The 27,506-nt window shown below is 36.5% G+C and overlaps 1 protein-coding gene across 1 annotated transcript in view; it reads right to left on the bottom strand.

The window, feature by feature from the left end:
* The window catches only part of LOC105463508 (dachsous cadherin-related 2), a 269,926-nt gene that overhangs the window by 33,186 nt on the left and 209,234 nt on the right, over nt 1-27,506 (bottom strand). Inside the window, exon 14 of the mRNA XM_011710642.3 lies at nt 8,845-8,958. Within this exon, the coding sequence (XP_011708944.2) occupies nt 8,845-8,958 (114 nt within the window). The remainder of the gene's footprint in view (nt 1-8,844; nt 8,959-27,506) is intronic.

The raw sequence follows: 27,506 nt of genomic DNA, 5'->3' as shown, positions 1-27,506 counted from the left end.
CCTAGAAATTTAATTTAGGTCAATTACCTGGCTCCACCACCTCCTAACTTTGTGACCTCGATAAGTTATGCGGTTGACGTAAAGCTGAGTCTCCTTTTCTGTAAAATGGGATGTTAACAATGACTTCGCACAGTGGCTGTGAGGAGCAAGTGACATAATGCATATTTGGAATGTCTCTTTGTAGTAACAGGTAGAGTCCATGATGTACTACCCATGTTTGTCTAACCCTCATCATCACATATGGATTTAATATCTCTGTGAACTCTGAATTTAGAAAGAGAACATTTAACAGCCATAAACTACTAGAAGTTCGGTCCTCTGGTAGAAGAATCTGTACTGTTTCCAGAACTATGGCCTGGGAGCTGCAGTTTTATTGCTCTATCTGAATCAGCTTCCCCAGATAACCTAGTCCAAGAAGCTTTAGGTCATCTGGTACCTACTTGAATTCTAGTGGGAGGCATATCCTGTTCCGATATTCTATCTTTGTTATTGGGTGCTTTGGGGGAGATTTTGTAGTCTATATTCTGTTAGGAAAAAAACCACTATATTATATATTAACTCACTATACTACCAAATATAAAATTTCGTATACTCAGTATCATTTTTTTGACATCAAATTTAGTTACCAGTTTAGTACTAGAACCAAATTACTTCACAAACCACAGTCTGTCGTGACCAACACCCCTGGCAGAAAATTTAGAGTAGCTCTAACTTTGGGCAGCTGGAGAATAATTAAGATGCCTTTGATATGCTGGTGATGAAACTAGGTGGGCTTCAGAAACCTCCCTGAAACAAAGGCTGATTCCCACACTCCAAAATGTTACTGGAGCCCGAGTCTGAGGTGGGTCCACAGCTCTCACCCAGATCTCTCGTCTCCACCAAACAGAGCACTTGCCTAGCTATCATGTTCTGTTACTGTTTGTAAAGGAAAAATGGAATAGAAATGCAACACTAAATTGCCCATGTCACTGAGGAGAAAGTGTGCCAATTATCGTGCAGATCAAAGTAGGTTTTTAATAAAAGGCTTGTGTTTAGGCTTTGATAATTGGAATTTTGCACTTGGAATGAGTCGACGGTTCTAATGCTTTCCTTGCATGGTTTTTATTTTTGGGGTAATAACTGGCATATGCTGTGAAAGTCATGCAAGTAGAAAAGACAATAACCAGTCTGTGGGATGATTCAAGGCTGGCTCACCTACTAGATCCACATTTTTCCTTGGATAATACATGTGTAGTTTTCACAAAGGCATCAAGCATGTACTGTCATCAGTGAGATGAAAGTACTACTGGGCTCTGTCTAATGGTATAAGCGGAAACTAACACCTTCCTTAGAGTAAGAAGCCTCACAAATGCTAAATTCATGTCCTTGCTTTTACGTTGATGTGCCACTTATGTAATAACTTGAGAAAAAAATTGTAGTAACATTTTTCTTCTAAAAAAATACATACATTGTACAGCTTTTGGCAAAGTTATGAAATACACATCCAAATGAGATTAAGATTCATCAAATGTTACATGCTTGATAACATAATCAGGTTATTTCCATCAATTATATACTGTGTACATGCATTTGTGCAAATCAAAGCAGAATGTGATATTTACGTTATTCAGTAACTTTCATACCCTCTCCTAGTTAAACAATGTCTTTGAAACATTGAAAGTTTGATCAGTTTTGTTTTGCGCCACTCTAATAATACTAAAACGAATGCTGCCATCTGTTATTTACATACAAAACCTTAGTCAAGCTCTAAAATTGCTGCTGGTTTAGACAGTGAGAAATACATGTTTTTACGCTAAAGTGGCATGAAGTTTAAATACAGAGTCAATTTGGTTTGTGACTATGGAACAGAGGGTAAACTGGCACAAATTGACAGAAAACACAGTTCTCATCAGAGATCTGTCTAATGACAACTTATTAAACTAATTACTAATAAAATGGTTTTCTCACACTTTTATTCTTGTTACTATAATCTTAGAGATAAATATTATTGATTTGTTATACGTATTAGTCTCACATTTTAAGTGGTGTATGTTTAAAATACATACATTCAGAAAATCTATACAATTAGATACAATTTTAATGGTAATTTGTCAAAGGTAGCACAAAAGATGCATTTAATATCATAATTAAAGTTTTAAAAAAGCTTTCTTGACAGCAGTATGGTAAACTATACACTTAACCGAGCTTCATGATAAAAACAACTAAAATGCATGATAAATTATATATATAATACACATATTTGCATAGATATGTATGTGTATGTATTACAACGCATTATTGAGTTGGTACAGTTGTAAGAAATCCACAGAGGACAAAACAGAAATGAAGACAGGGATCCTGAGAGGTTAGCAAGTAATTACAGCTCAATTTTGTTCCAAAGATTTCTACCACAACCTTCTATCTTACTATTCATTTCTGATAGTTGCATGGAGTGTGGAAAATAAGGTGAGAACTCACAAAAGGTGAAGAGGCTAATAGGGAAAACCAGCATAAAGCTGGACACCTAAAGGCTACATATATTCCAAATCAGTGGCCATTATTGGAAAAAAAAAAAAAAGAAACAAAACTGAAACTGAAGCAGAATTAGCAATGTGAACATAACTGAAATTTGCTGAAGTGTTTCAAATTGTATAGATATTAAAGAACAAAATCATGAATACAATCCTCAGATGGATGCATCATCAAAGTCACCCATATGATCACAGAAGGATTACAATCTGCAGCAACAGTGATGAGTTAAAAAGAAAAAGACTACAACTTCTAATTACAATGTTCTTCCAAAAGGTATTGGCCAAAAATCCACCAGAAACTTGACTCCTTTTTTTAACCTTGGTGTTGATTGAAAGGGAGAAAAAAACCTTATGTATTAGTTTAAGCCTGAATTTATGGTAGCTACACTATCATAGTTATACATATTTAAAACTCTTAGAAATTAAATTTAAACTAGCTTCTCCCTGATGATTCTCCAGGTGAATTGCAGAAAAGAAAGCAAATCCTCTTTTACGGGCATAAATTCAACCAAGGCTTCAAAGAATCGTCAAAGAGCTTTCAAGGATAATGAGTAGCTCATAGTCTACAAGCACTAAAATTGTAGAGAAACAAGGCACCATAAATGACAGAAAGCAACCCATAGATAACAGAACCAAACAATCAAAGACTTCAGATGCAGGAATTGTTGGACACAGAATTATTATATATGTTTAAATACATTAAAAACCCTTGGAAATAAGAGCAAGGAACAAGAGGCTATTTTTCAAAAGCAAAGAAGAGTTGAAAAAGAACTCAACAGAACTTTTGGAAATGAAAAATACAATTCCCCAGAATGAAGAGAAAGACAGATGAAAAATATAAAAAAGAGATGTAGGAGAGATCACATAGCCCAACATTTGTCTAATTGGAGTTCCAAGGAAAGATGCAAATGAAAGGTGTTTAGATCAACAGCTGGCTTCTTAATGCAACAATGGGACGCCAGAAGCCAGTAGAATAATATCTTACTATGATGAGAGAAAATAACTGTGAATCTAGAAGTACAAGATGAGCAAAAGTATTTTAAAAGCATGGATTAAATAACTACATTTTTTGACTACCTAAATCTGAGAGAGATTACTATATAAACCATCACTAAAGGAGATAGTTCAAGCAGAAAAAAATAATAATAATAATAGAAGAAAGGCTGAGATGTAAGAAAGAATGGTTAGCAGAGACATCAGCAAGGATGCAGCTAAATCAACTGAAAAATACTACTAATGCCTAATTTGAAAGAATCAAAATTGTGGTCACAAAAGCATGTAAACTGAAACAGGAGCACTTGGAGATCAATAATTGCAAATCTCTTGTATTACTCAGGAAGAGAATATTGATTAATGTCGGACTTCATATATGTTAAAATAACTAGGCTAGCCACTGAAATAAGAGAAATAACTATATAACTTCAGACAGGAAAGTGGTCATTTTCAGATATGATTTTATGTGTCAAATATACAGAAAAATGTCAATCTCTAGTTTGCAAATTTGCCAGACAAAAAAATCAAAAGACATACGCCAGTTTCAAATACATACACCAGCACTGTCAGGAAAAGCAATTTTTTTTCATTTACCATAGCGAGAAAAAGTATAATATACTTAGGGGAAATCTAACAAGAAACACGCAAGCCTGTACATTTCATTCTTTGCTATTTCTCTTTAACATGTAATGGTTTATGCACTGTAAGTCATAGTAAAAATGTCGAGCAAAGGAATAAAGTCATAGAAGAGTACATATCATGATTCTATTATCATACTTAAGTCAAGGTAAAAGTAAATGATATATTGTTTAGAAATTCAAATGCAGTGGAAAAATTATAACCAAAAATATCAGTGATCAGTTGGGTGCAGTGGCTCATGCCTATAATCCCAGAACTTCAGGAGGCCAAGGCAAGGAGATTGCTTGAGTTCAGGAGTTTGAGGCCAGCTTGGGCAACATAGTGAGAATCTGTCTTTCTTTATGAGAAAAAAAAAGCCAGTGATCAATACAAATTCAAGTTACTAAATATCTCTGGGACAAAAAAAGAGACACATGAAGTGATGTGTATGTTAATTGGCTCAGTTTAGATATTCCGCAATGTACATACATTTCTGAACAACAACAAAAACAAAAACAAAAACAAAAAAAAAAGAAAGGAAAAAAGAGATATAAAAAGGAAGGGGCACACAGAGACTTTTGAAAATTTGGAAATTCTAGTAGAGTAGTTCCCCCTTCCCTGTGGTGGATATATTCTAAGACCCCCAGTGAATGTTTGAAACTGTGGATGGTACCAAACCCTATATGTACTATGCTTTTTTCTATATATGCATACCTACAATGAAGTTTAATTTCTAAATTAGGCACAGTAAGAGATGAACAACAATGACTAATAATAAAATTGAACAATTTATTCACGTAATAAAAGTTACGTGAATGTGGTCTCTCTTGCAAAATATCATATCATACTGTATTCATCCTTCTTCTTGTGATGATATGAGATGACAAAATGCCCACATGATAAGGTAAACTGAGGTGAATGACTGTGACATAGCAGTAGGCTACTACTGAACTTCTGATGGTATGTCAGGAGGAGGATCATCATCTGCTTCAAGTGGTCCTGGATCACCGAGCCACAATGATGTCGATGGTTGGATGGCTGGATGTCAGGAACAGATGACGCTGATGGTTAGGAGTACTTGAGAGTTGCAGGTTGGTTGGTTTTGTTTTTTTTTTTTCTTTTGCCAAAACCTTTTGGAAATCCTTGTAATAAAAGCTTGTCAGTTTTTGGCCAGGCGTGGTGGCTCACGCCTGTAATCCCAGAACTTTGGGAGGCCGAAGTGGGTGGATCATGAGGACAGGAGATGGACATCATCCGGCTAACACTGAAATCCTGTCTCCACTAAAATTACAAAAAATTATCTGGGCGTGGTGGCACACGCCTGTAGTCCCAGCTACTTGGGAAGCTGAGGCAGGAGAATCGCTTGAACCCAGGAGGCGGAGGTTGCAGTGAATCAAGATCATGCCACTGCACTCCAGCCTGGGCAACAGAGCAAGACTCCATCTCAGAAAAAAAACAAAAAACAAACAAACAAACAAAAAAGCTTGCCAGTTTTTAATCAAAGTGTTGGTACAGAAGTTATAATCCTATGATCCTATGGGTGACTTCAATGCTGCACTTTATCTGAGGATTGTATTCTATAATTTTGTCTCTTCATATCTGTGTGATTTGAAACACTAGAGAAAATTTGAGTAATGTCTACATTGTTGGTTCTGCTTTAGTCTCTTCTTTGTCTTCCCTTTCTCTGTACATGACTCAAAAAGTTCTTCCTCATTTATTAACACTTCTTAGTGGCTTTCAATATGTTCTTCTACTTCTTCATCAAGCATGTCGGCAAACCCTTCTCCACCAAATTGTCTTGCTGTGTGAATTATTTTCCTAACTTTTCCATCAATCCCCAGGAAGCCATTAAAATCATTCATGACTTCACTCTAGAAGTTCTTCCAGCAGGCATTACAGTTTCTGGTTTTAATTCATGCATTGCAGCTTTGATGAACGTTACTGCGTCAGCAACAGTGAATGATTTCCAGCATTACATTACATCCAGATTATGGTCTGCATCAATTAATGGCTGATCAAATACCAGGCAGGTGTGTGACCCTGACAAACCAAATGATGCCTGCTCAAGGGGCTGAAGCAATGAGGTTTTATTTGGAGGTAAAAATACAACCTTAACATTTTCATTTTTATAGCAGGATGGCCAGGTGCGTTGTCTAATATTAACAGAACTTTGAATTCCAACCTTTCCTCATCCAAGTATTTTTTTTTAACTTCTGGGATGAAGCACTGGTGGAACCATTCTATAAACAAGATGTGTGTCACCCATGCTTTCTTATTATGTTGCCAGAACCTGGGCAGATAACTTTTTGTTTTAGAGACCATGTGGGTTCTTCACTTTGTATGTGACACTTGATTTTATCGTATGTCCTGCAGTGTTGCCACATAGTACCAGAGTTCATCTGTCCATGTTTTATGCCCTGGTGCTTCCTTTGTACTTTTATGCATGTAGGTTCTATTGGGCATCTTCTTCCCCAAAAACTTAGTTTTATGGCAATTAGAGATTGGCTTTAGATGGTTTCCTTTCTCCTTATTCAACATTTTCAGAAATGCGGCAGCACCTTCTTTGTTGGCAGATGCAGCCTCTCCAGTAGTTTTTGTATTTTTCAGTCCAAACCTATTTCCGAATCTGTGTAACCATCTCTTACTTGCAGTAAGAGGCTTAGGGTCACTCGTTTCTGGGGATTCCTTTCTGAAGCCTTCATAGAGGGCTCAATGCTTTCTGGTGCAACATGTTACTGTCAAATTGAACACGTTTTTCTATTCAGGTCTTCCACCCCCAAATTTAATGCCTTTTCCATTCTTAACTAAGCATTTACCATGCACTGTGGCCATGACTTTTGCATTGTGAGGTGCCATAGCAAAACTAGCACAATTTTTTTTTCTTTCTTCACAAGTTCACAAGTAGAATAGTCATTCTTACTGTAGATCTTAGCAACCTCAGCATACAATCTTTTATCTTTTCTTATTAAATTGAGAACTTTCATCTTTCACTTCCAAAAAAAAAATCAAAAAACACTTTACCACTTCTCTTTGGCATATCCAAATTGCCAGAATACTACACTTGTGCTTTGGGGCCATTATTAAGTTCCATAAGAGTGACATGAATATAAGTACTGCAATATGTGACTGTGGAACTGAGAATTGAGACAGCTACTGACTAATAGACAGGGAGCATGTACAGTGTGGAGACCCTGGACAAAAAGAGGATTTACTTCTGGGTGGGACGGCGTAGGATGATGTGAGATTTCGTCACACTACTCAGAATAGTGAGAAATTTAAAACGTATGAATCGTTTATTTCTAGAGCTTCCCATTTAATATTTTTGGGCCATGGTTGACCACAGGTAGCTGAGCCTGGAGAAAGAGAAACTAAGGATAAGGGAGGACTACCGAAATGTCTGTTTCCAGAGATGGGTGGCATGTATATGGGTTTTTATTTTACTATTGTCCATTAAACAGTCTTTTTTTTTTTCTTTTTTTTTTTTTTGAGACGGAGTCTCACCACTCTGTTGCCCAGGCTGGAGTAAACAGTCTTATACATTTCAACATACCATCTGGCAGATATTTCACAGTAAAATTTTAAAACTCAATGTATACAAGTTATCTAATCAAAAAATAAAGATGTTCCTGTGAATGACCTCTTTGGACTAACTCTAGGAAGATTTTATCTGCATTTTAATGATGGACTGTAGAAGAAATAAGACCAGGTCTGGGCCATGTTAGGAGTGTGGTGGCAGAGGATCTGGATAGCCTGGGAAAATATGCCAGCTCTGTTACCCTTCTTTCTTCCTAAGCATTTTAATCTCGGCTGCTTTCCCATAACCCTCAGACACCTGGACTGCAAGAAAATTAAGACTTGGTGATGTTTACAAATGGCCCTTTGTGAACAGGCTTTCTACACCACCCTTTAATGCAACAACAGGATGAAGAGATGAAGACTTCTAGCAGGCTACCTCAGAAAGGTTGCTGACCAAAGGCTGTGTGGACCAAAAAGTCATAACGTCACCCTGGATGACAGTACATTTACCTAAGGAATTTCCCTCTCTCAATTATTCCCAGGTGCGTGCAGTATAGATTAAATAAGGCGGTTGTATGGCAACATAGACATTATTAGAAACATTCTTCTTGAAGTTTGACAACAAAGCAGATGTGTATCTACTACAGAGTCGTTAGTGAAAAAAAAAGTACGTTTGAAATAATCAATTGGTATTCATTTAAAACAGTAATGGTCTTACTGAAGCTAAATTTATTACATGCTGTATTTGGAAGTAATTTCTTTACTACTGTATAGAAACCTTCGCAGCTGTTCTTTATTTTGTTGTGTTGTTGATATTCAGTAGCAAATTACAAGAATCTCTGATGAAGATTCCTTACAGCTAGACATGTTCTTATTTTGAATTCGGACTCAGTGTCAATGATCTCACTACTCTATCTCCAATTTTCCCAAATAGATGGGTAAATTGTAAGTGGAAGCTAATTTATCTTCAAAAGTTTGAAGGACAGGATAGACACTGTCTAATTTGGAAATATTAAGAATATAATTCTTAGTGAATATAAACAAATAGTCCTTGATTTCCCGCAATTTTTCATAGGCTAGCTTAAAAAATTCTTTCTTGCTTACTTTTTAAATTAGTTAGCTCTAACAATTTCTACTTTGCAAATTTTGCAGAAATAACATCAAACAGAGCAGAAAATAAAGCTATTATAGGGTAGAGAAGGATTACCTGACTTAGAGCACAGGGAAAGAACGCCATCTTCATTTCCACTAAAAATTGAGTATTTCAGGCTGTCCTGAACTGAGTCAGGAGCAAAAGCTTTTACAGTCACAATAGAAGTACCTGCAAAAATTAGGTAAAGAAAGAACTCCATTAGGATTAAAAAAATTTCATGGAAACAGAAGAGAAAATACTGGTTATTTATTATTTGCCTACTATGTTTTCACTTGTTCATTCATTCAACAATAGCTTATTGTCTTCAGTGAGTCAGATCCCATGCTAGGTGCTGGGGATATACTAGCAAACAAGATAGAAAAGATCTCTGTCCTCATGGTGGTTATTAACTGGTATAACGAGACATACGATAAACCATTAAATCATACATAATCATAGAAAAGTTTTCAAGTGTGCCAGGCCCCTAGAAAGAGAAAAATAAGGTTACTTGATATAAGGTACTTCTTTTTCAGGGGAAGCACCAGACTTTAGAGAGGTCTGAGGACAGTGAAGGATAAGAAGCCATAGAAACAGCTGGAGGAAGAGGATTTTGGGAAAAGGAGCCACCACCACAAAGGCTGTGGGCTAGGAAAGGGCTTGGTTGGGTAAAGTACAACAAGTAGGGGAAAAGGCAGAAGGTGGAGATGGCAGGATAAGCAAGGGTCAGATTCTTGTAAGTGCAAAGGGAAGTCATGGAAGCATTTTAAGGAGTAGAGGAAAACATGATTTACTTTTTAAAAATATCATACTAAGTGCTGTGAGAACAGAGACGAGAAGGGTAAGAATGGAGCAGAGAGGCCAATTAAGATAATACTGCAATAGTCCAAGCAGGAGACAATGACCTAGGACTGTGGGATGGGAGATGGAAAGACATGGACAGATTAAAGACATTTGACACACTGCCCCAAAACATTGGAGCTAGGAGTGGGAAAGAAAGCTATAGGAGCATAAAGAGAAGAAATATTCCCTCAACCAGCTTCTGATCTAGCTGTCGGTAAAAGCAACCCAACTAGAGAGTAACCAACAACTTAACTGCAAGACATGAATTCATTCAAGATTTGTTCAGATAGAGCAGGGGCAAAGAGATAACTTTAAGGAAGAAACAGAAATTCAGTTAGGTATAGGAATTGGAAAGACAAAAGAGAAGGAAGTCCTTTTAAGTTATGGGAACAGACTAAATACCAACATGAAAGAAGAATTAGCAAGGACTGATAGAGGCAAGAAGGCAATCCTTGTAATTAGATATAGAATCAAATAAGGCAGGAGTGGGGAATAAATTTAAATAGGAAGAATAAATACAATGTGAAGAAGGGTAAGAGAGGTAGGCAAGAGAATGGGAGAGCTTGAGAGCCAGGGAGATAAGTGTGGCTTTATGTGAAGAATCAGCTAATTTTTCTGTCAAGGGCCAGATATTAATTGTTTGAGGCTTTACAGGTTACACAGTCCTGTTGCAAATACTCAAATCTGTTATTTTAGTATGAAAGTAGTCACAGACAATGCAGAACCAAGGGAGTGTGGCTGTGTTTCAATAAAACTTTATTTACAAAAACAAGTGGATGAGCAGATCCTCGCTTTATGTGATGGGAAGCAATGAAGAAATACAAAGTTCTTGAGGTAACTGATAAACTAAGAGAAGATGCTGAGTGCCTTTAAGGCAAACTGGGTAGGGCAGCTGTCTATATGGGAAGCTCTGGGGAAAAAAGTCATCTACAGCAGCTGGAAGCGTCCCAAGGATTCATTTGGTCTCCAAGTCAGTACTTTGATGTCCTTTTAATATTTCATGTCCTTTGCTGCTCATCTATCCCAGTTGTCTATGTGTCACCCTCCTAGGATTGCCTGCCTTGTTTTGTAAAAGTATTTTTTTACTTAATCAATTTCATTTACATGAAATTTACATACAATAATCTGTACATATTTTAAATATACAGTTCTATGAATCTTGAAAATTATATACACCTGTGTAATCAGTATCATAAGCATAGAATATTTTCTATGATCAGTATCATGATCATAGCATATGTTCAACACCTCAAAATGTTTTCTTATGCCCATTTCAGTTTTCTCTCACTTTTGGCCCCAAGAAATCACCAATCTGCTTTCTATAAATTAGTTCTGCCTCTTAAATTTCATACACTTGTGAATTACACAATAACTGATTTCTTTTGCTCAGTATAATTTTTTGAGAATCAAGCATGTTATTTTATGTATAAAAATTCATGTAATTGTTATTGCACAGTAGTATTCTATTAAATGGAAAACCACAATTTCTTTTTCATTTACCTTGGGATGGGCATTTGAATTGTTTCCAGTTTTTGGCTATTATGAAAAAAACTGCTATGAACATTCATACACAAGTGTGTTTGTGGACCCATGTTTTCGCTGATCAAGGGTAAATACCTATGGTAAGTATACATTTAACTTTATAAGAAAATGCAAAACTATTTTTCCAAAGTAGTTGTATCATTTTACATTTCTGCTAACAACATATGAGAATTGCAGTTGCTCTACTAATATGGTTTGGCTTTGTATCCCCACCCAAATCTCATCTCAGATTGTAATCCTCATAATCTTCACATGTCGAGGGAGGCACCAGGTGGGAGGTGATGGGATCATGGGAGCAGTTTCCCCATGCTGTTCTTGTGATAGTGACTGAGTTCTCATGAGATCTGATAGTTTTATAAGGCAATTTTCCCTGCTCTTACTCGCTGTCTCTCACCTACTGCCATGTAAGGCATGCCTCTTCCCCTTCCTCCATGATTATGTTTCCTGAGGCCTCCCCAGCCATGTAGAACTGTGAGTCAATTAAACCTCTTTCCTTTGTAAGTTACTCAGTCATGGGTAGTATCTTTATAGCAGTGTGAGAATGGACTGATACATCCACATTGACTGGTATTATCAATCTTTTAAATTGTAGCCATCTTAGTGGATATGTAGCAATATCTTACAGTGGTTTTAATTTAATTTCTCTGATGTCTAATGATATTGAGCAATTTTTCATGTGCTTATTGGCCACTTCCACCCCTCTTTTTAATTCATCTTTGGTCCTTGGCCTCCTGTTTTTACTCACCTACCATTTCTCAGAAACTTCCTCATAGGTCCACTTTTACGCTGTTGGTAAAAATGTAAACTAGTACAACCACTATGGAAAACAGTGTGCAGATTCCTTAAAGAACTAAAAGCAGATCTACGATTTGATCCAGCAATCCCACCTCTGGATATCTACCCAGAGGAAAAGAAGTCATTACACAAAAAAGACACCGGCATATGCATGTTTAGGGCAGCACAATTCACAATTGCAAAAATATGGAACCAGCCCAAATGCCCACCAATCATCAAGTAGATTAAGAAAATGTGATACACACACACACACACACACACACACACACACACACACACACACATACACACATACCATAGAACACTACTCAGCCATAAAGAGGAATGAAATAATGGCATTCACAGCAACCTGGATGGAACTGGAGACTACTATTCTAAGTGAAGTAACTCAGGAATGGAAAACCAAACATTCTATGTTCTCATTCATATGTGGGAGCTAAACTCTGAGGACACAAAGGCATAAAAATGATAAAATGAACTTTGCGGACTTGGGGGAAAAGATGGGGAAGTGAGGGATAAAAGACTATACAATAAGTACTATATACACTGCTTGGGTAATGGGTGCACCAAAATCTCAGAAATCACCACTAAATAACTCATTCATGTAATCAAACACCACCTGTTCCCCCAAAACCTATTGAAATAAAAATTTAAATGTAAAAGAAACAAAAAGCCAAATATGTATATATAGAAAAAATACTGTGTGTGTGTGTGTGTGTGTGTGTGTGTGTGTATATATATATATATACTAAAAAATAAATGAAAGATGCTTCCTCGTAGTTCCTTTACTGGCCTTAGTCCTCTGATATTAGGCCTGTAACTTATGGCATCTATTTTACACTCCCAATCTTGCAATGGCTCTGCTTCTTCACTTACTGTCATCCTGCCCCATAGGATGACACATACTGGTAAAAGTATGCACACTGTCCTTACTGGGGAGAGATGGATAGGGGGTAAGGCTATAGCAGTCTACCCTGCTGCTGGGTGCACAGTAACAGAGGCCATGTATAAGACAGTGGTAACAAGTCACAAGAGGAAAGTAAGAGGAAACATTTAAAAGGAACAGGAGCTGATATGGTGTCAGAGATGAGTATGGAGCAGGGCTCATCATCCCATATGCATTTGGGTAAAAGCAAGAAGCAGGAACAAATGAAGGGGCCAAATGGTGGAGGAGGCCAGAAAATATCTCAGATAGTCACTGTCAGCCTATTGCTGCTAGCAGGGAAAGGAGGCTTCAGGATACTGAAGATTCTGAGGTTTTCAAGAGAAGCTCAAAATTTTATATGTTTATTTTTATTTGAAATCTTTCAATTTCTAAGTGTTGGAAAATAATTTAATTTGTGGGGAAAACCCCACTATATTGGTTGAAAAAACACAGCTGCGGTGTGACTCCAGTTCTGAGTTTTCTTGTTTACCATCTCTGATAGAGAAGATAAATCTCTCCTCTTTTGTTACTAGCCCTTTTGGTACTTAGATTGTGCTATTAATTTGCCATCTAAGGACTTGTACTGAACATAGTTGAAGACTGATCTCATTTGCCTGCTTAAATTGGACTAAGTTCCATGACAGCAGAGATTTTCTTTTTTTTTTTTCTTTTTTCTTTTTTGATTTTTTTTTAAATTTTTTATTATACTTTAAGTTCTAGGGTACATGTGCATAACGTGCAGGTTTGTTACATATGTATACTTGTGCCATGTTGGTGTGCTGCACCCATCAACTCGTCAGCACCCATCAACTCGTCATTTACATCAGGTATAACTCCCAGTGCAATCCCTCTCCCCTCTTCCCTCCCCGTGATAGGCCCCGGTGTGTGATGTTCCCCTTCCTGAGTCCAAGTGATCTCATTGTTCAGTTCCCACCTATGAGTGAGAACATGCAGTGTTTGGTTTTCTGTTCTTGCGATAGTTTGCTGAGAATGATGGTTTCCAGCTGCATCCATGTCCCTACAAAGGAAACAAACTCATCCTTTTTTATGGCTGCATAGTATTCCATGGTGTATATGTGCCACATTTTCTTAATCCAATCTGTCACTGATGGACATTTGGGTTGATTCCAAGTCTTTGCTATTGTGAATAGTGCCGCAATAAACATATGTGTGCATGTGTCTTTATAGCAGCATGATTTATAATCGTTTGGGTATATACCCAATAATGGGATGGCTGGGTCATATGGTACTTCTAGTTCTAGATCCTTGAGGAATTGCCATACTGTTTTCCATAATGGTTGAACTAGTTTACAATCCCACCAACAGTGTAAAAGTGTTCCTATTTCTCCACATCCTCTCCAGCACCTGTTGTTTCCTGACTTTTTAATGATCGCCATTCTAACTGGTGTAAGATGGTATCTCATTGTGGTTTTGATTTGCATTTCTCTGATGGCCAGTGATGATGAGCATTTTTTCATGTGTCTGTTGGCTGTATGAATGTCAGAGATTTTCTATATGTTTGTAGTGTACATATTTTATAACTCCGTATTAGTTTTGCTTTGAAAATGTCGTATACTTGTGTATCATATAGTATCTGGCATATTTTGCTCAGTATAATTTTTCAAGAATAAAACATGGTTTTTTTGTGTGTCAAGTTTATTTCTTTTTACGAAGTAGATGCTTAATGAATACGGGAAGAAAGGAGGTTAAAAAGGGAGACAGAGGAGAAAGGACACTGATGTTTTCTAGCATGAGAGATTAGAAGAATCCTGGTCTCTGCCTACAGGATCACTGTAAGCCAACAGCAATTTTTTTAACTGATTTTTTTTTCAAATAACTCACTGCTATAATACCACATCTGATAGTGAGATTTGCAGTAGTTAGAAAAAACAAACAAACAAAACAACAAAAAACCACCTACTCAAGATCTTTGCTGAGCCATCTCATTGAACGCTCATACACAAGTCCCAGAGACCACAGTTTGAAACCCATCTTGCTAGACGTAATAACAAAAACGACTGCTAAACAAAGCCAAATTGATATTTTTTCTGGATATGTAAAAGGATTTTACTGAAAAGAACAGAAAAAAGAAAAGGCTCTGGAACAAACTGTAGTTTTCCCTAGAATTCTTTCAATGCTTAACCCTCAAAAATGCAGTGATCACTATAAATATTAAAGGAAATAAGTATGTGATATTGCCTGCAAAACTGAAACTTCAGTGAAAGCTCAGTTTAAAAAAAAGGCATAAAACAGAATTTGTTAAGGAAAAAGAGCAAGAAAACTCAACTAAATATATCACTCTCTTTACAAACATTAATGTTTAACATAAACTGTAACAAAGTTTAAAAATTATTTATCAGGATTTCCAAATGGTTATTCTTTTCAAGCCAGTTACAAAGTCATTTAGTGACAAGTAATGAATTATAATCAATCATGGTGGAATCAAGTTACTACACATATTGAGAACTCTTTGAAATTGGATTATAATCTGATGCTTATTTTATTGCATTTTGAGAGACATATTGCTAATATAAAAATGTCTTACATTTTGGTAGGAATATGCCTGTACAACAGTACAATACGTTTTATCCCCACTGCTCAAAGTTCTGTGCTTCCGGGTACAATTTATTTCCTAAACACAGGAAATTTTATTTCAACTGGCTTGTCATATAAGTCTTAAGAATGGCAGTAAGAAAAGAAACAGCTATGCTAACAAAAGAAACAATCTTGCTGACAGCCTTTTTTTCCATGGGTTAGAATGCATATCATATGCCCAATTACAAAAGAAAACATAGTGACTGCTTACATAGAAAAGAATAAAGATGAGTACAGAACTGCAAAAAAGAGTTATACCTGGCCTCTCTCATAAAGGAACAATCCTATTTTTATTGCAAATCAAATTTTCATAATATCAAATGGAATTGTAACACAAAAGAATTTCATTCAATGAAAATACTTAAAACTAAACACTGAAGTCAGCAAGAAGCTGCAAACGTTTTATATGTTCTTCCTTTGGCAAAGTCCAAATTGGGGATTCTCTTGAAAAAAGAGAAAATAACAAAAGGGACTAGAATCCTTCTAGGCATCTGCTTACTGTGAAAATTTTAAATAAAAGTCTATCTCTGGGCATATGGATGAAACTTAATATTCATTTCACAACATCAAGGTAGAAAGGGTAAGCTATGAAAACCAACACTGTACCTTCAATTCGAACGAGTTAAGTGAGACATACAGAATAATTTACCTTTTACATTTTCAAGCTTTTATAAATTTTACCTCAAGTCTAACACCACATTTAAAAAGTATAAAACATTTAATGTTCTTGGTTTTTTCTTCTTTACAAAAATAGAGTTGTAAAACTCTGACCACTCACAGCAGCAATTTAAAAGCATAATTAGATAACAAGCAATGCTATATGACTGTAAAAATCAATAATTATAAAAATATTTAGGTAATTATGGAAACATTGTATGCATAGAAGTGCATGAGTAAATAATTCTAGAGTTTTATGTTTGTTATTCTTAAGCAATGCCACATTTTCTTATTGATGACTGACTTGAGAGAAACAGATTTTCAAACATTTGGATGATTTTGAATTATCTGTTATCACTTAAGTGTACAACCATTGAAACTAAACATGTTGCAACTACTTGAGAAAAGTCCGGAGTGATATTAGCAAGATGGCAAAATGGGAAACCCCAGACCAGGCTGCGCAAAGGCACTGATTTAACAAGAACATATGTTCCAAAAAGCTTTCAAGAGAACTGCAAAACCAGTTAAGAAGTCATGGAACACCAGGCAAGCTCAAAACCAAGAACAGTCACCGTAGACATTGCATTTAATCCCCAGTGGACCCTCCCCCAAGCCAGCAACAGTGCAAATGGGAATAAACACACAACTTGCGTCTTCTCCACTGGGATGGAAAGAGAAGAGTAGAATATTCATCCAACTTTATAGCTTTTGAGGGGACTGCCTGTGGAGATAGTTTCTGTGTTAACTTGGCTCAGAATACTGATGGGGAGCTAGCATACTTTGGATGCTTGAGGGTTGCTGAGAACAAAAGAGAACTCAGTGACTTACTGCAGTGTCAGAGAATGTGAAGTACTGCAGATAGATACCTGAGAGAGCAAGAGACTACAAGACCCTCAAAAAGAAACTGGCAAACCTCTCTAATTGGGTAGTCACGTACATAAGCCCAGTGAAGATTCATCTCCAGAAAAGGTTTAGGAGGCCCCCAGAAACTGTAGCCAGGCCAACTGGTGAAGATCTTCCTCTGCACAAATCCAGTCTGTAAAGACTAGAGAGGTGTTGATTTTTTTCAACTGCACAAATCACACCAAAAAAAAAAAAAAAAAAAAAGAAAGAAAAAAAAAGAAAAGAAGGAATATGAAGAAACAAAACATGGCTGAATCAATGGAATAAAACAAATCTCCAGGTGCTGACCTGAAGAAACAGATCTATACATTACTTAAAAAAGAATTCAGGGCTGGGTGCAGTGGTTCACGCCTGTAATCCCAGCACTTCAGGAGGCCAAGGCAGGTGGATCACCTGAGGTCAGCTGTTCAAGACCAGCCTGGCCAACATGGCATAACCCTGTCTCTACCAAAAATAAAAAAAAATTAGCTGGGTGTGGTGGCAGGCGCCTGTAATCCTAGCTACTCAGGAGGCTGAGGCAGGAGAATCACTTGAACCCAGGAGGCAGAGGCTGCAGTGAGCCAAGATTACACCACTGCACTCCAGCCTGGGCAACAGAGTAAGACTCCATCACACACACACAAAAAAAGAACATAAAATAGTTATAAAGAAACTCAGTGCACTATAAGAGAACACAGACAATCAAATGAAATCAGGAAAGCTGCATGAACAAAGAGAGAATATCAATAAAGAGATAGAAACTGATTAAAAAAACAAAACAAAACAGAAAATCCGGACCTGAAGAATAAAATAACTGAATTGAAAAATTCACCAGAGGGATTTAACAGAAGTGTTGATCACACAGAAGAATCAGTGAACTTGAAGACAGATCATTTGGAATTATCAAGTTAGAGGAACAACAACAACAACAACAAAAAAAAAAAATGAAGAAAAGTGAAGAAAGCCTAAGGAACTCATGGGACATCATCAAGTGGACCAATGTATTCACTATGAAAGTTTCAGAAGGAGAAGAGGGAAACAAAGGAAAATGTGTAAAGAGCTTATTTGAAGAAACAATGGCCAAAAAGTCCCCAAATCTGAGAAAAAAAAATAGACATCCATATTCATGATACTCAAAGAACTACACATAGGATAAATCCAAAGAAGTCTACATGAAAACACATTAAAATCCAACTGTATATGTTAAAGATAAAGAGAAAATCTTAACAAAAAAAAAGAGAGAGAGAGAAAGTGACTCATCCTAAACAAGGGAGCTCCCATAAGATTAAGTGGATTTCTCAGGAGAGACAGTAGAGATCAGAAGGGAGTAGGATGATGTACTCAAAGGGTTGAAAGTAAGAAAATTGCCAACCAAGAATATCATGTCATCTAAAACTGTCCTTCATAAATGAAGGAGAGGGGACTTTCCTAGATAAACAAAAGTTGAGGGATTTCAAGTCTGCTAAACCTGCCTTACAAGATATGGGAAAGTGAGTCCTTCAAGTTGAAACAAAGGGACACTAGACAGCAAATGAAAACAAAAAAATATATACAGCATTTGTAAAGATAAATATAATATGGCAATAGTGATGAAAAATCACTTTTATTCTAGTATAGAATTTAAAAGATAAAAGAATAAAAATATAACTACTAACTAGGTTAATGGATATGAAATATAGAAGATGTAATCTGTAACATTGATAATATAGAATGTGTTGGGGGATGTAACAGAGCAGAGTTTTTTGTATGTAATTGAGCTTGAGCTGTTATAAGTATAAAGTAAATTGCTATTAATATGATATTTTATATAGCCTCCATAGTAACCACAAAGAAAATACGTACAGAAGAAACACAAAAGGAAATTAAAAAAATCAAGGTATGTTGCTACAAAAAAATTAACAAAACACAAAGGAAAGTAGCAAGAAAAGAAAACAAACAAGTGAAAAATAAGATCCAACTATATGCTGTCTATTAGAGACTCACTTTACAGAGAAGAACACACAAATAGGCTGAAAGTGAAAGGATAAAAATATTCCATACAAATACTAACCAAAAGAGTGTAGGGGTGGTCATACTTTTATTAGGAAAAATTGGCTTTAAGTTAAAAACTATCACAAGATGTAAATAAGAACATTATATAATAATAAAAAGTCCATTCAACCACAATGGAATGAAACCCAAAATCATTAGCAAAAGAAAAACTAATAAATTCTCAAGTATCTGGAAATTAAACAACACATTCTTGAACTACTGGTACATCAAAAGGAAATAAAAAGAAAATTTAGAAAATATATTGAGATAAAAACAGAAACAAAACATACCAAAAATTATGGGATGCAACGATAGTCATACTAAGAGGAAAGTTAACAGTGGTAAACGCTTACATTATAAAGATGAAAGATCTCAAATTAACAATCTAACATTACAACACAAGGAACCAGAGAAAGAAAAAACTTAACTCAAAGTTAGTAGAAGGAAGGAAATAATAAACACTAAAGCAGAAATATATGAAACAATAGAAAAACAATAGAAAAAAATCAATGAAACTAAGTTATTTTTTCAAAAAGGTTAACAAAATTGGCAAAGCCATAGCTAGACTAATGAGACAGAGACAGAAAAAGAGAGAGAAAAAACGAATCAGAAATTAAAGAGGAGACATTACAACCAATGCCACAGAAATCCAAAGGGATCATAAGAGACTAATTTGAACAATTATACAGCAACAAATTAGATAACCTAGATGAAATGGATAAATTTCTGGAAATATATAGCCTACCAAGACTGAATCATGAATAAATAGAAAATCTCAAGAAAACTTTAATTAGTAAGATGATTGAGTCAAGCAGCAAAACCTCCCAACAAAGAAACCTCCAGGACCAGACGGCATCACTGGAGAATTCTAACAAACATTTAAAGAATTAATGCCAATTCTTCTTAAACTCTTTCAAGAAATTGAAGAAGAGAGAATACTTTGAAACTCATATTATGAGGCCAGCATTACTCTCACTCCAAAGTCAGACAAAGATACTAAAGGGAATGAAAGTTTTCTTCAGACCAATCTCCCTGATAAATATGTATGAAAAATTTATCAACAAAATACTAGCAAGTATAATTCAACAGCACATTAAAAGGATTATACACCATGACCAAGTGGGGTTTGTCCCTGGGATGCAAGAATTGTTCAACATACAAAAACAAATTAATGTGATACACCACATTAACAGAACAAAAAATAAAAATTACATGATCATCTCAGTAGATACAGAAAAAGCATATAACAAAATTCAACATGCTTTCATGGTAAAAACTCAAAACAAACTAGGAATAGAAGGAAATTATCTCAACATAATAAAGGCCATATATAAAAATCCCACAGTTAACACAACACACAACAGTGAAAAACCGAAAGCATTTACGCTAAGATCAGGAACAAGACAAGAATGCTCACTTTTTTTTTTTTTTTTTAAGATGGAGTCTTGCTCTGTCACCCAGGCTAGAGTGCAATGGCACGATCTCGGCTCACTGCAACCTCTGCCTCCCAGGTTCAAGCGATTCTCCCTCCTCAGCCACCTGAGTGGTTAGGATTACAGGCATCCACCATCATACCCGGCTAGTTTTTGTAATTTTGTAGAGACAATGTTTCACCATGTTGGCCAGGCTGGTCTTGAACTCCTGACCTCAGGTGATCCACCCACCTCGGCCTCCCAAAGTGCTGGGATTATAGGCGTGAGCCACTACGCCCAGCCAGAATGCCCACTATTACCACTTCTATTTAACACAGTAATGCAAGTCCTAGCCTGAGCAATTAGATAAGAGAAAGAAGAAGAAGAAAAAAAAAAAAAAGCATGCAAACTAAAAAGAAAAAAAAAGTAAAATTATCTTGTGCAGACAACATAGTCCTATATGTGAAAAACCCTAATGATTCCACAGGAAAAACTAATAAACAAATTCAGCAAAGTTGCAGAATACAAAATCAATATGCAAATATTAGTTGTGTTTCTACCCAGTAACAATAAGCAATCTGAAAAGAAAATTAGAAAAACAATACCATTTACATCATCAAACAGAATAAAATACTTAAGAATAAACTTAATAAAGGAGGTAAAATATTTATACATTGAAAATTTCAAAACATTACTGAAGGAAATCAAAGAAGTCACAAATAAATGGAAAACTATCTCATGTTTATGAAGTGGAAAACAATATTGTTAAAGTGTCCATAGTACCAAAAGGAATCTACAGATTCAATTCAATCCCTACCAAATCTCCAATGTCATTTTTTGTAGAGTTCGTACAACTTAACCTAAAATAAATATGGAATGTCAAAGGACCCTGAATAGTCAAAATAATCTTGAGAAAGTAAAACAAAGCTAGAGGCCTCACACTTCCTGACTTCAAAACACTTTACAAAGCTACACCAATCGAAATGTATGATACTGGAATAAAGACAGACATATAGACTAATGGAACAGAATATAAGGCCTAGAAATAAATCCACATGTATATGATCAAATGAACTTCAATAAAGGTGCCAAGCTACAAAATAGGGTATGAATAGCATCTTCAACAAATGGTGCTTGGAAAACTGAATGTAAAATACTGAAATTGGACCCTTTAATATACAATATACAAAGATCCACTCAGAATGGATTAAAGGCTTAAGTGTAAGAGCTGAAACTCTAAAGTTAATATAATATAGGAGGAGAGCTTCATGACATTTAATTTAGCAATGATTCTTTGGATATAAGACCTAAAGCACAGGCAACAAAAGCAAAAAAAAAAAATAGACAAATAGGAGTATATCAAACTTAAAGCTTTTTCACAGCACAGGAAACAATCAACAGATTAAAAAGGGAACTTATGTAATAGGAGAAAATAGTTGCAAGCCATATATCTGATGAGAGGTTAATATCCACAGTATATAAATAACTCTTGCAAAGAAATAAGAGAACAAAAAAAAAAACTCGATTAAAAATGAACAAAGGACTTGAACAAACATTTCTCCAAAGACAATAGTCAAATGCTCAGTATCATTAAATATCAGGGAAATAAAAATCAAAACCACTAGATATTACCTTATGTCCATTGGGATGGCATTTATTTTATATTAAAAACTGAAAAAAACAAAAACAAAAACAAAAAAACAGAAATTAACAAATATCAACAAGGATGTTGAGAAATTGGAACCTTTGTGCACTGTTGCTAGGAATGTAAAATGGTGCAGCCCGCTATGGAACATAGTACAAAAGTTCCTCAAAAAATTAAAAATAGAATTACTTTACGATCCAGCAATTTAACTTCAGGATATGTATCCCCAAGAATTGAAAACAGGATCTCAAAGGGATATCAGCACACTCATGCTCCTTGCAGCATTTTTTTAAATAATAAAGGAGAGGTAAAAGCAACCTAAATGTCCCTCAATGAATGAATGGACAGCCAAAATGTAGTATATACATTCAATGAAATATTATTTGACCTTTTAAAAGAAGGAAATGAAATCCTGGTATATGCTACAAAATGGATAAAGCTTAAGGACATAATGTGAAATAAGCCAGTGACAAAAACAAATATTGTGTGATTCCACTTATATGAAGTATTTAAATAGTCAGACTCTTAGAAACAGAAAGTAGAATGGCATTTGCCAAGGGTGGGTGGAGGGGGCAGAAGAAAATAGCTCAATGGGCACAGTTTGAATTTTACAAAATGAAAAATGTCTAGAGATCTGTTGTGTAACAATGTGCACACAGTTAACACTGTCATTGACTTAGAAAGAATCAAGATGGTAAATTTTATGTTATGTGTTTTTTAACACAATAAAAAAAGAAGAAATGCGTTGATTTTTTTCTACCACCTTCCTATCATTAAAAATGGCTGAACCATTACTAAGGTTTTTTAAAAAATCACTCCTGATGTGAGACAAATCATGGAAAATGTATGCTCAAAAGAAATAGTTTTCCAAAATTTGTGGATAGGTGAAATCATGGTTATAAATGAAAATGGTACACATTCTTAAACTTATTTGCTTTTGTGAACACCTAAAGAAATAATAGAGAAGCCAGAAAACTGCTTATTTTTTTTTATAAGTTTTAGCAAAAAAAAAAAAAAAAAAAAGATGTGCAGAAAAACCAAAATAAAGTTAATGCATGCAATGAGAAGTAAACACAATTGATTAAGTCTGAAATAGGTTTTTAATCGGATCACAGATTTTAATGGGCAACTTTCAAAGAAGTGATTATAAATTGTTGCATTTAATTATTTAAAAATGCACACATGGCAACTTAGAGAAAGGCAGGTGCTAAAATGATCCCTAGATGTTCCAACTACATCTCTAATTTTGTGATTTACATAAGACTGTATTTAAGACATGAGTTTGAGAATTTTCACTGCTGCTTCAGTGTCAGATCAGAGTCAATATCTTGCTTGTGGACCTGGTGCTGCCGATTTTCCCTCACTTCCCAACATTTCCTGTCTGGGCTGTCATCCCAAAGTTGACACTCAGACTTTAGATTCCCTGAATTTTCAGGAGCCATCCTCATTATCTTTTCCAGCTCCCGGAACTCCAGACCAAGCTAGAATTCAGAGCCTGCATGTGTTTAGGAAGAAAGATTGCGCAATTTTTCTGTGTAATTCTCAACTTTGGTTTTGAGATAACCCAGAACATTTCCAATTATCTCAAAAAACAAGATAAATGTATCTACCAAAATGTAGTTACACTTCACTTAAAGAAATGCCTTTTAAGATGCTTTTAGTCACCAAATAATAAAAATTACGCTACCATATTTCCATAGTTCAATGATTGTTGCAGCAGCTCTTCATGAAAACAGCATTTTTATCCTCAAAATAATCTAAAATCAGGCTTCAGACACCCACAAACAATAGATGCCAATTAAAAACAAAAATAAAATCTCTGTTATTTCTACTAAATATTTTATTCTATTTTTGACTTAAATATTAATGAGGAGGTTGCACAAGATGGCAAAATAGAAGTCTCCACAGATTGTCCTCCCAACAGGAAAACAAAATTGAACAATTATCTACACAAAAAAAGGACCTTCATAAGAATCAAAAGTCAGGTGACCAATCACAGTACCTGGTTTTTACTTCATATCACCAAAAGAGGCACTGAGGCGTGTAGGGACAGTCTTGAATACACCCCCACCTTCCCCATCTCCTGGCAGTGGCCATGTGCTGAAGAGAGAGAATCTGTACTTGGGAAAGAGTGAGCATGGTGATTGTGCGACTCTGCATTGGAACTCAGTGCGGTTGTGTCACAGCAGAAAGCAACACCGGGCAGAACTCAGCCAGCTCCCATGGAGGGAACATTTAGTCCAACCTTGGTGATAGGGGAATCTCCTATCTCAGCAGTTGGAACCTGAATTCCAGCAAGCCTTGCCACTGCAGGCTAAAGAGCTCTGGAGTCCTAAATAAACTTGAAAGATTGTCTAGGCCATAAGGACCACAATTCTTGTATAAGGAATTGTGCAGGGTGTGAAGCCAGTGGACTTGAAGGAGCACATGACCTACTGAGACACCAACTGGGGTGGCCAAGGGAGTACTTCCACCACCCCTCTCCCAACCCCAGGCAGTGCAGCTTATAACTCAAGGACAGACTCTTTTCTTCCACTTGAGCAGAGGAGAGAGAAGAGTAAAGAAGACTTTGCCTTGCAACTTGGATACCAGCTCAGCCACAGTATGATAGGGCATTAGGCAGAGTGCTGAGGCCCCCATCCCAAGCCCTAGCTCCCAGACATTTCTAGACACACCCTGGGCCAGAAAGAAACCTGCTGTCTTGAAGGGAAATACTTAGTTCTGACAAGATTCGCCACCTGCTGATGAAAGAGCCCTTGGGCTCTGAAGTACTCCTTGGTAGCCAGGAGTACTCACCATGAAACTTGGGTGAGACTCAGAGATATACTGGCTTCATGTGTGACCCAGCATATTCCCGGATGTGGTGGCTATGGGGAGAGACCCCTTCTGCTAAAGAAAAAGAGAGGGAAGGGGAAAGGGGACTTTGTCTTACAGTTTAGGTGCCAGCTCAGTCACAGTGGGACACAGAACCAAGTGGGCTCTTAAGATCATTGATTCCAGGCCTTGCTTCGTGGACAGCATTTTTTGAACTGCCCCAAGGCAGAGGGGAGCCTACTGCCCTGAAGGGAGAGTTCCAGGCCTGGCAATATTCATCACGAGTTGACTATAGATTCCCTTGGCCTTGAGTGAACATTAGCAGTAGCCAGACAGTATTCATCATGGGCCTGGAGTGGTGGTGGCCATATGAGAGACACTATTCTGCTTGTGGAAAGGGGAGGGAAGAATAGGAAGGACTTTTGTCTTGGGGCTTGGGTGCCAGCTCAGCTGCAGTAGAATAGAGCACCAGGTAGGTGTGTCAGGGGTCCTGACTTTCTGACGACATCTCTGTACACACCTAGACTTGAGGGGAACTCATTGCCCTGAAGGAAAGGACACAAGCTTGGCTGGCTTCAACACCCACTGTAGAGCCCTGGGGCCTTGAGCGAACACAGCTGGTAGCAAGGCAGTGGTTACTATAGGCCTTCGATGGGACCCAGCGCTGTGCTGGCTTCAGGTACGACCCAGTGCAGTCCCAGTGGTGGTGGTCACAGGGGTTCCTGTGTCACTCCTTCCACAGCTTCAGGCAGCTCAGCATAGAGCAAAAGAATTTGTTTGGGAGGAAGTAAGGGAAGAGAACAACAGTCTCTGCCTGGTAATCAAGATAATTCTTCTGGGCTGTATCCAGGACCACCAAGGTGATGCCTCTTCATTAGGAACCCCCTACATTTCTCAAAAAAGTAGAAAAATGTCAAATAAACAATCTAACAATGCATCTTAAAGAATTAAAATAGCAAGAGCAAAACAAACTCAAAATTGGTAGAAGAAAAGAATAACAAAGATCAGAGCAGAAATAAATGAAACTTAAATGAAGAAAACAATACAAAAGATCAATGAAACCAAAACTTGGTTTTTTTGAAAAGATAAAATCAACAAACTTTTAGCCAGACTCAGAAAAAAAGGGAGAAGACCTAAATAAATAAAATCAAAGGTGAAAAAGAAGGCATTTTGACAGATACTACAGAAATTTAAAGGATCATTAGTGGCTAGTATGAACAGTTATACACCAATAAATTAGAAAACATAGAATACATGGATAAATTCATAGACACATATAACCTACCAAGATTGAACTATGAAGAAATCCAAAGCCTGAACAGACCAGTAACATGTAATGAGATAAAAGCTGTAATAAAAAGTCTCCCAGCAAAGAAAATCCCAGGACCTGATGACTTTACTGCTATATTTTACCAAACATTTACAGAAGAACTAACACCTATCCCACTCAAACCATTCCAAAATATAGAGCAAGAGTGAATACTACCAAACTCATTCTACCAGGTCATTGTTATCTTCATACCAAAATCAGACTAAGAGACATCAAAAAAAGAGAAAAATAATGGCCATATCTCTGATGAAGACTGATGCAAAAATCCTCAACAAAATATGAACAAACCAATTCAACAACACATTAGAAAGATTAAGTGGGATTCATCCCAGGGATGCAAGGATGGTTCAACTTACATAAACCAATCAATGTGATACATCATGTCAACAAAATAAAGGACCATATGATTATTTCAAGTCATGCTGAAAAAGCATTTGATGAAATTCAACATCCCTTCATGATAAATACCTTCAACAAACTGGGTATAGAAGAAACATACCTCAGCAAAACAGAGAAACCAGAAAAGAGAAAGAAATAAAGGACATCCAAACCAGAAATGAAGAAGTCAAATTATTCTTGTTTGCAGATGATCTGTTCTTATATTTGGAAAAACCTAAAGACTCCTCCAAAAAACTATTAGAACTGATAAACAAATTCAGTAAAGTTGCAGGATACAAAATCAACATACAAAAATTCATGGCATATTGCCATGCCAGCAGCAAACAATCTGAAAAAGAAACAAGAAAGTAATCTCACTTACAATAGCTGCAAATAAAATACAATACCTAGGAATTAACTTAACCAAATAAGTGAAAGACTTCTGCAATGAAAACTATAAAACGCTCAAGCCTGTAATCCCAGCACTTTGGGAGGCCGAGATGGGCGGATCACGAGGTCAGGAGATCGAGACCATCCTGGCTAACATGGTGAAACCCCGTCTCTACTAAAAAAAATACAAAAAACTAGTCGGGCGAGGTGGTGGGCGCCTGTAGTCCCAGCTACTTGGGAGGCTGAGGCAGGAGAATGGCGTAAACCCGGAGGCAGAGCTTGCAGTGAGCTGAGATCTGGCCACTGCACTCCAGCCCAGGCGACAGAGCAAGACTCTGTCTCAAATAAAAAACAAACAAACAAACAAACAAAAAACACTGATGAAAGGAATTGAAGAGGCTTCACAAAAAAGGAAAAGATATTCCATGTTCGTGGATTGGAAGAATCAATATTCTTAAAATGTCCATACTACCAAAAGCAACCTACAGATTCAATGCAATC

Source organism: Macaca nemestrina, chromosome 3 (assembly GCF_043159975.1).
Source record: "Macaca nemestrina isolate mMacNem1 chromosome 3, mMacNem.hap1, whole genome shotgun sequence".
In the NCBI taxonomy this organism is placed as follows: Eukaryota; Metazoa; Chordata; class Mammalia; order Primates; family Cercopithecidae; genus Macaca; species Macaca nemestrina.
Note: the sequence above shows the minus strand (reverse complement) of the source record. Positions and strands in the feature narration are given on the sequence as shown.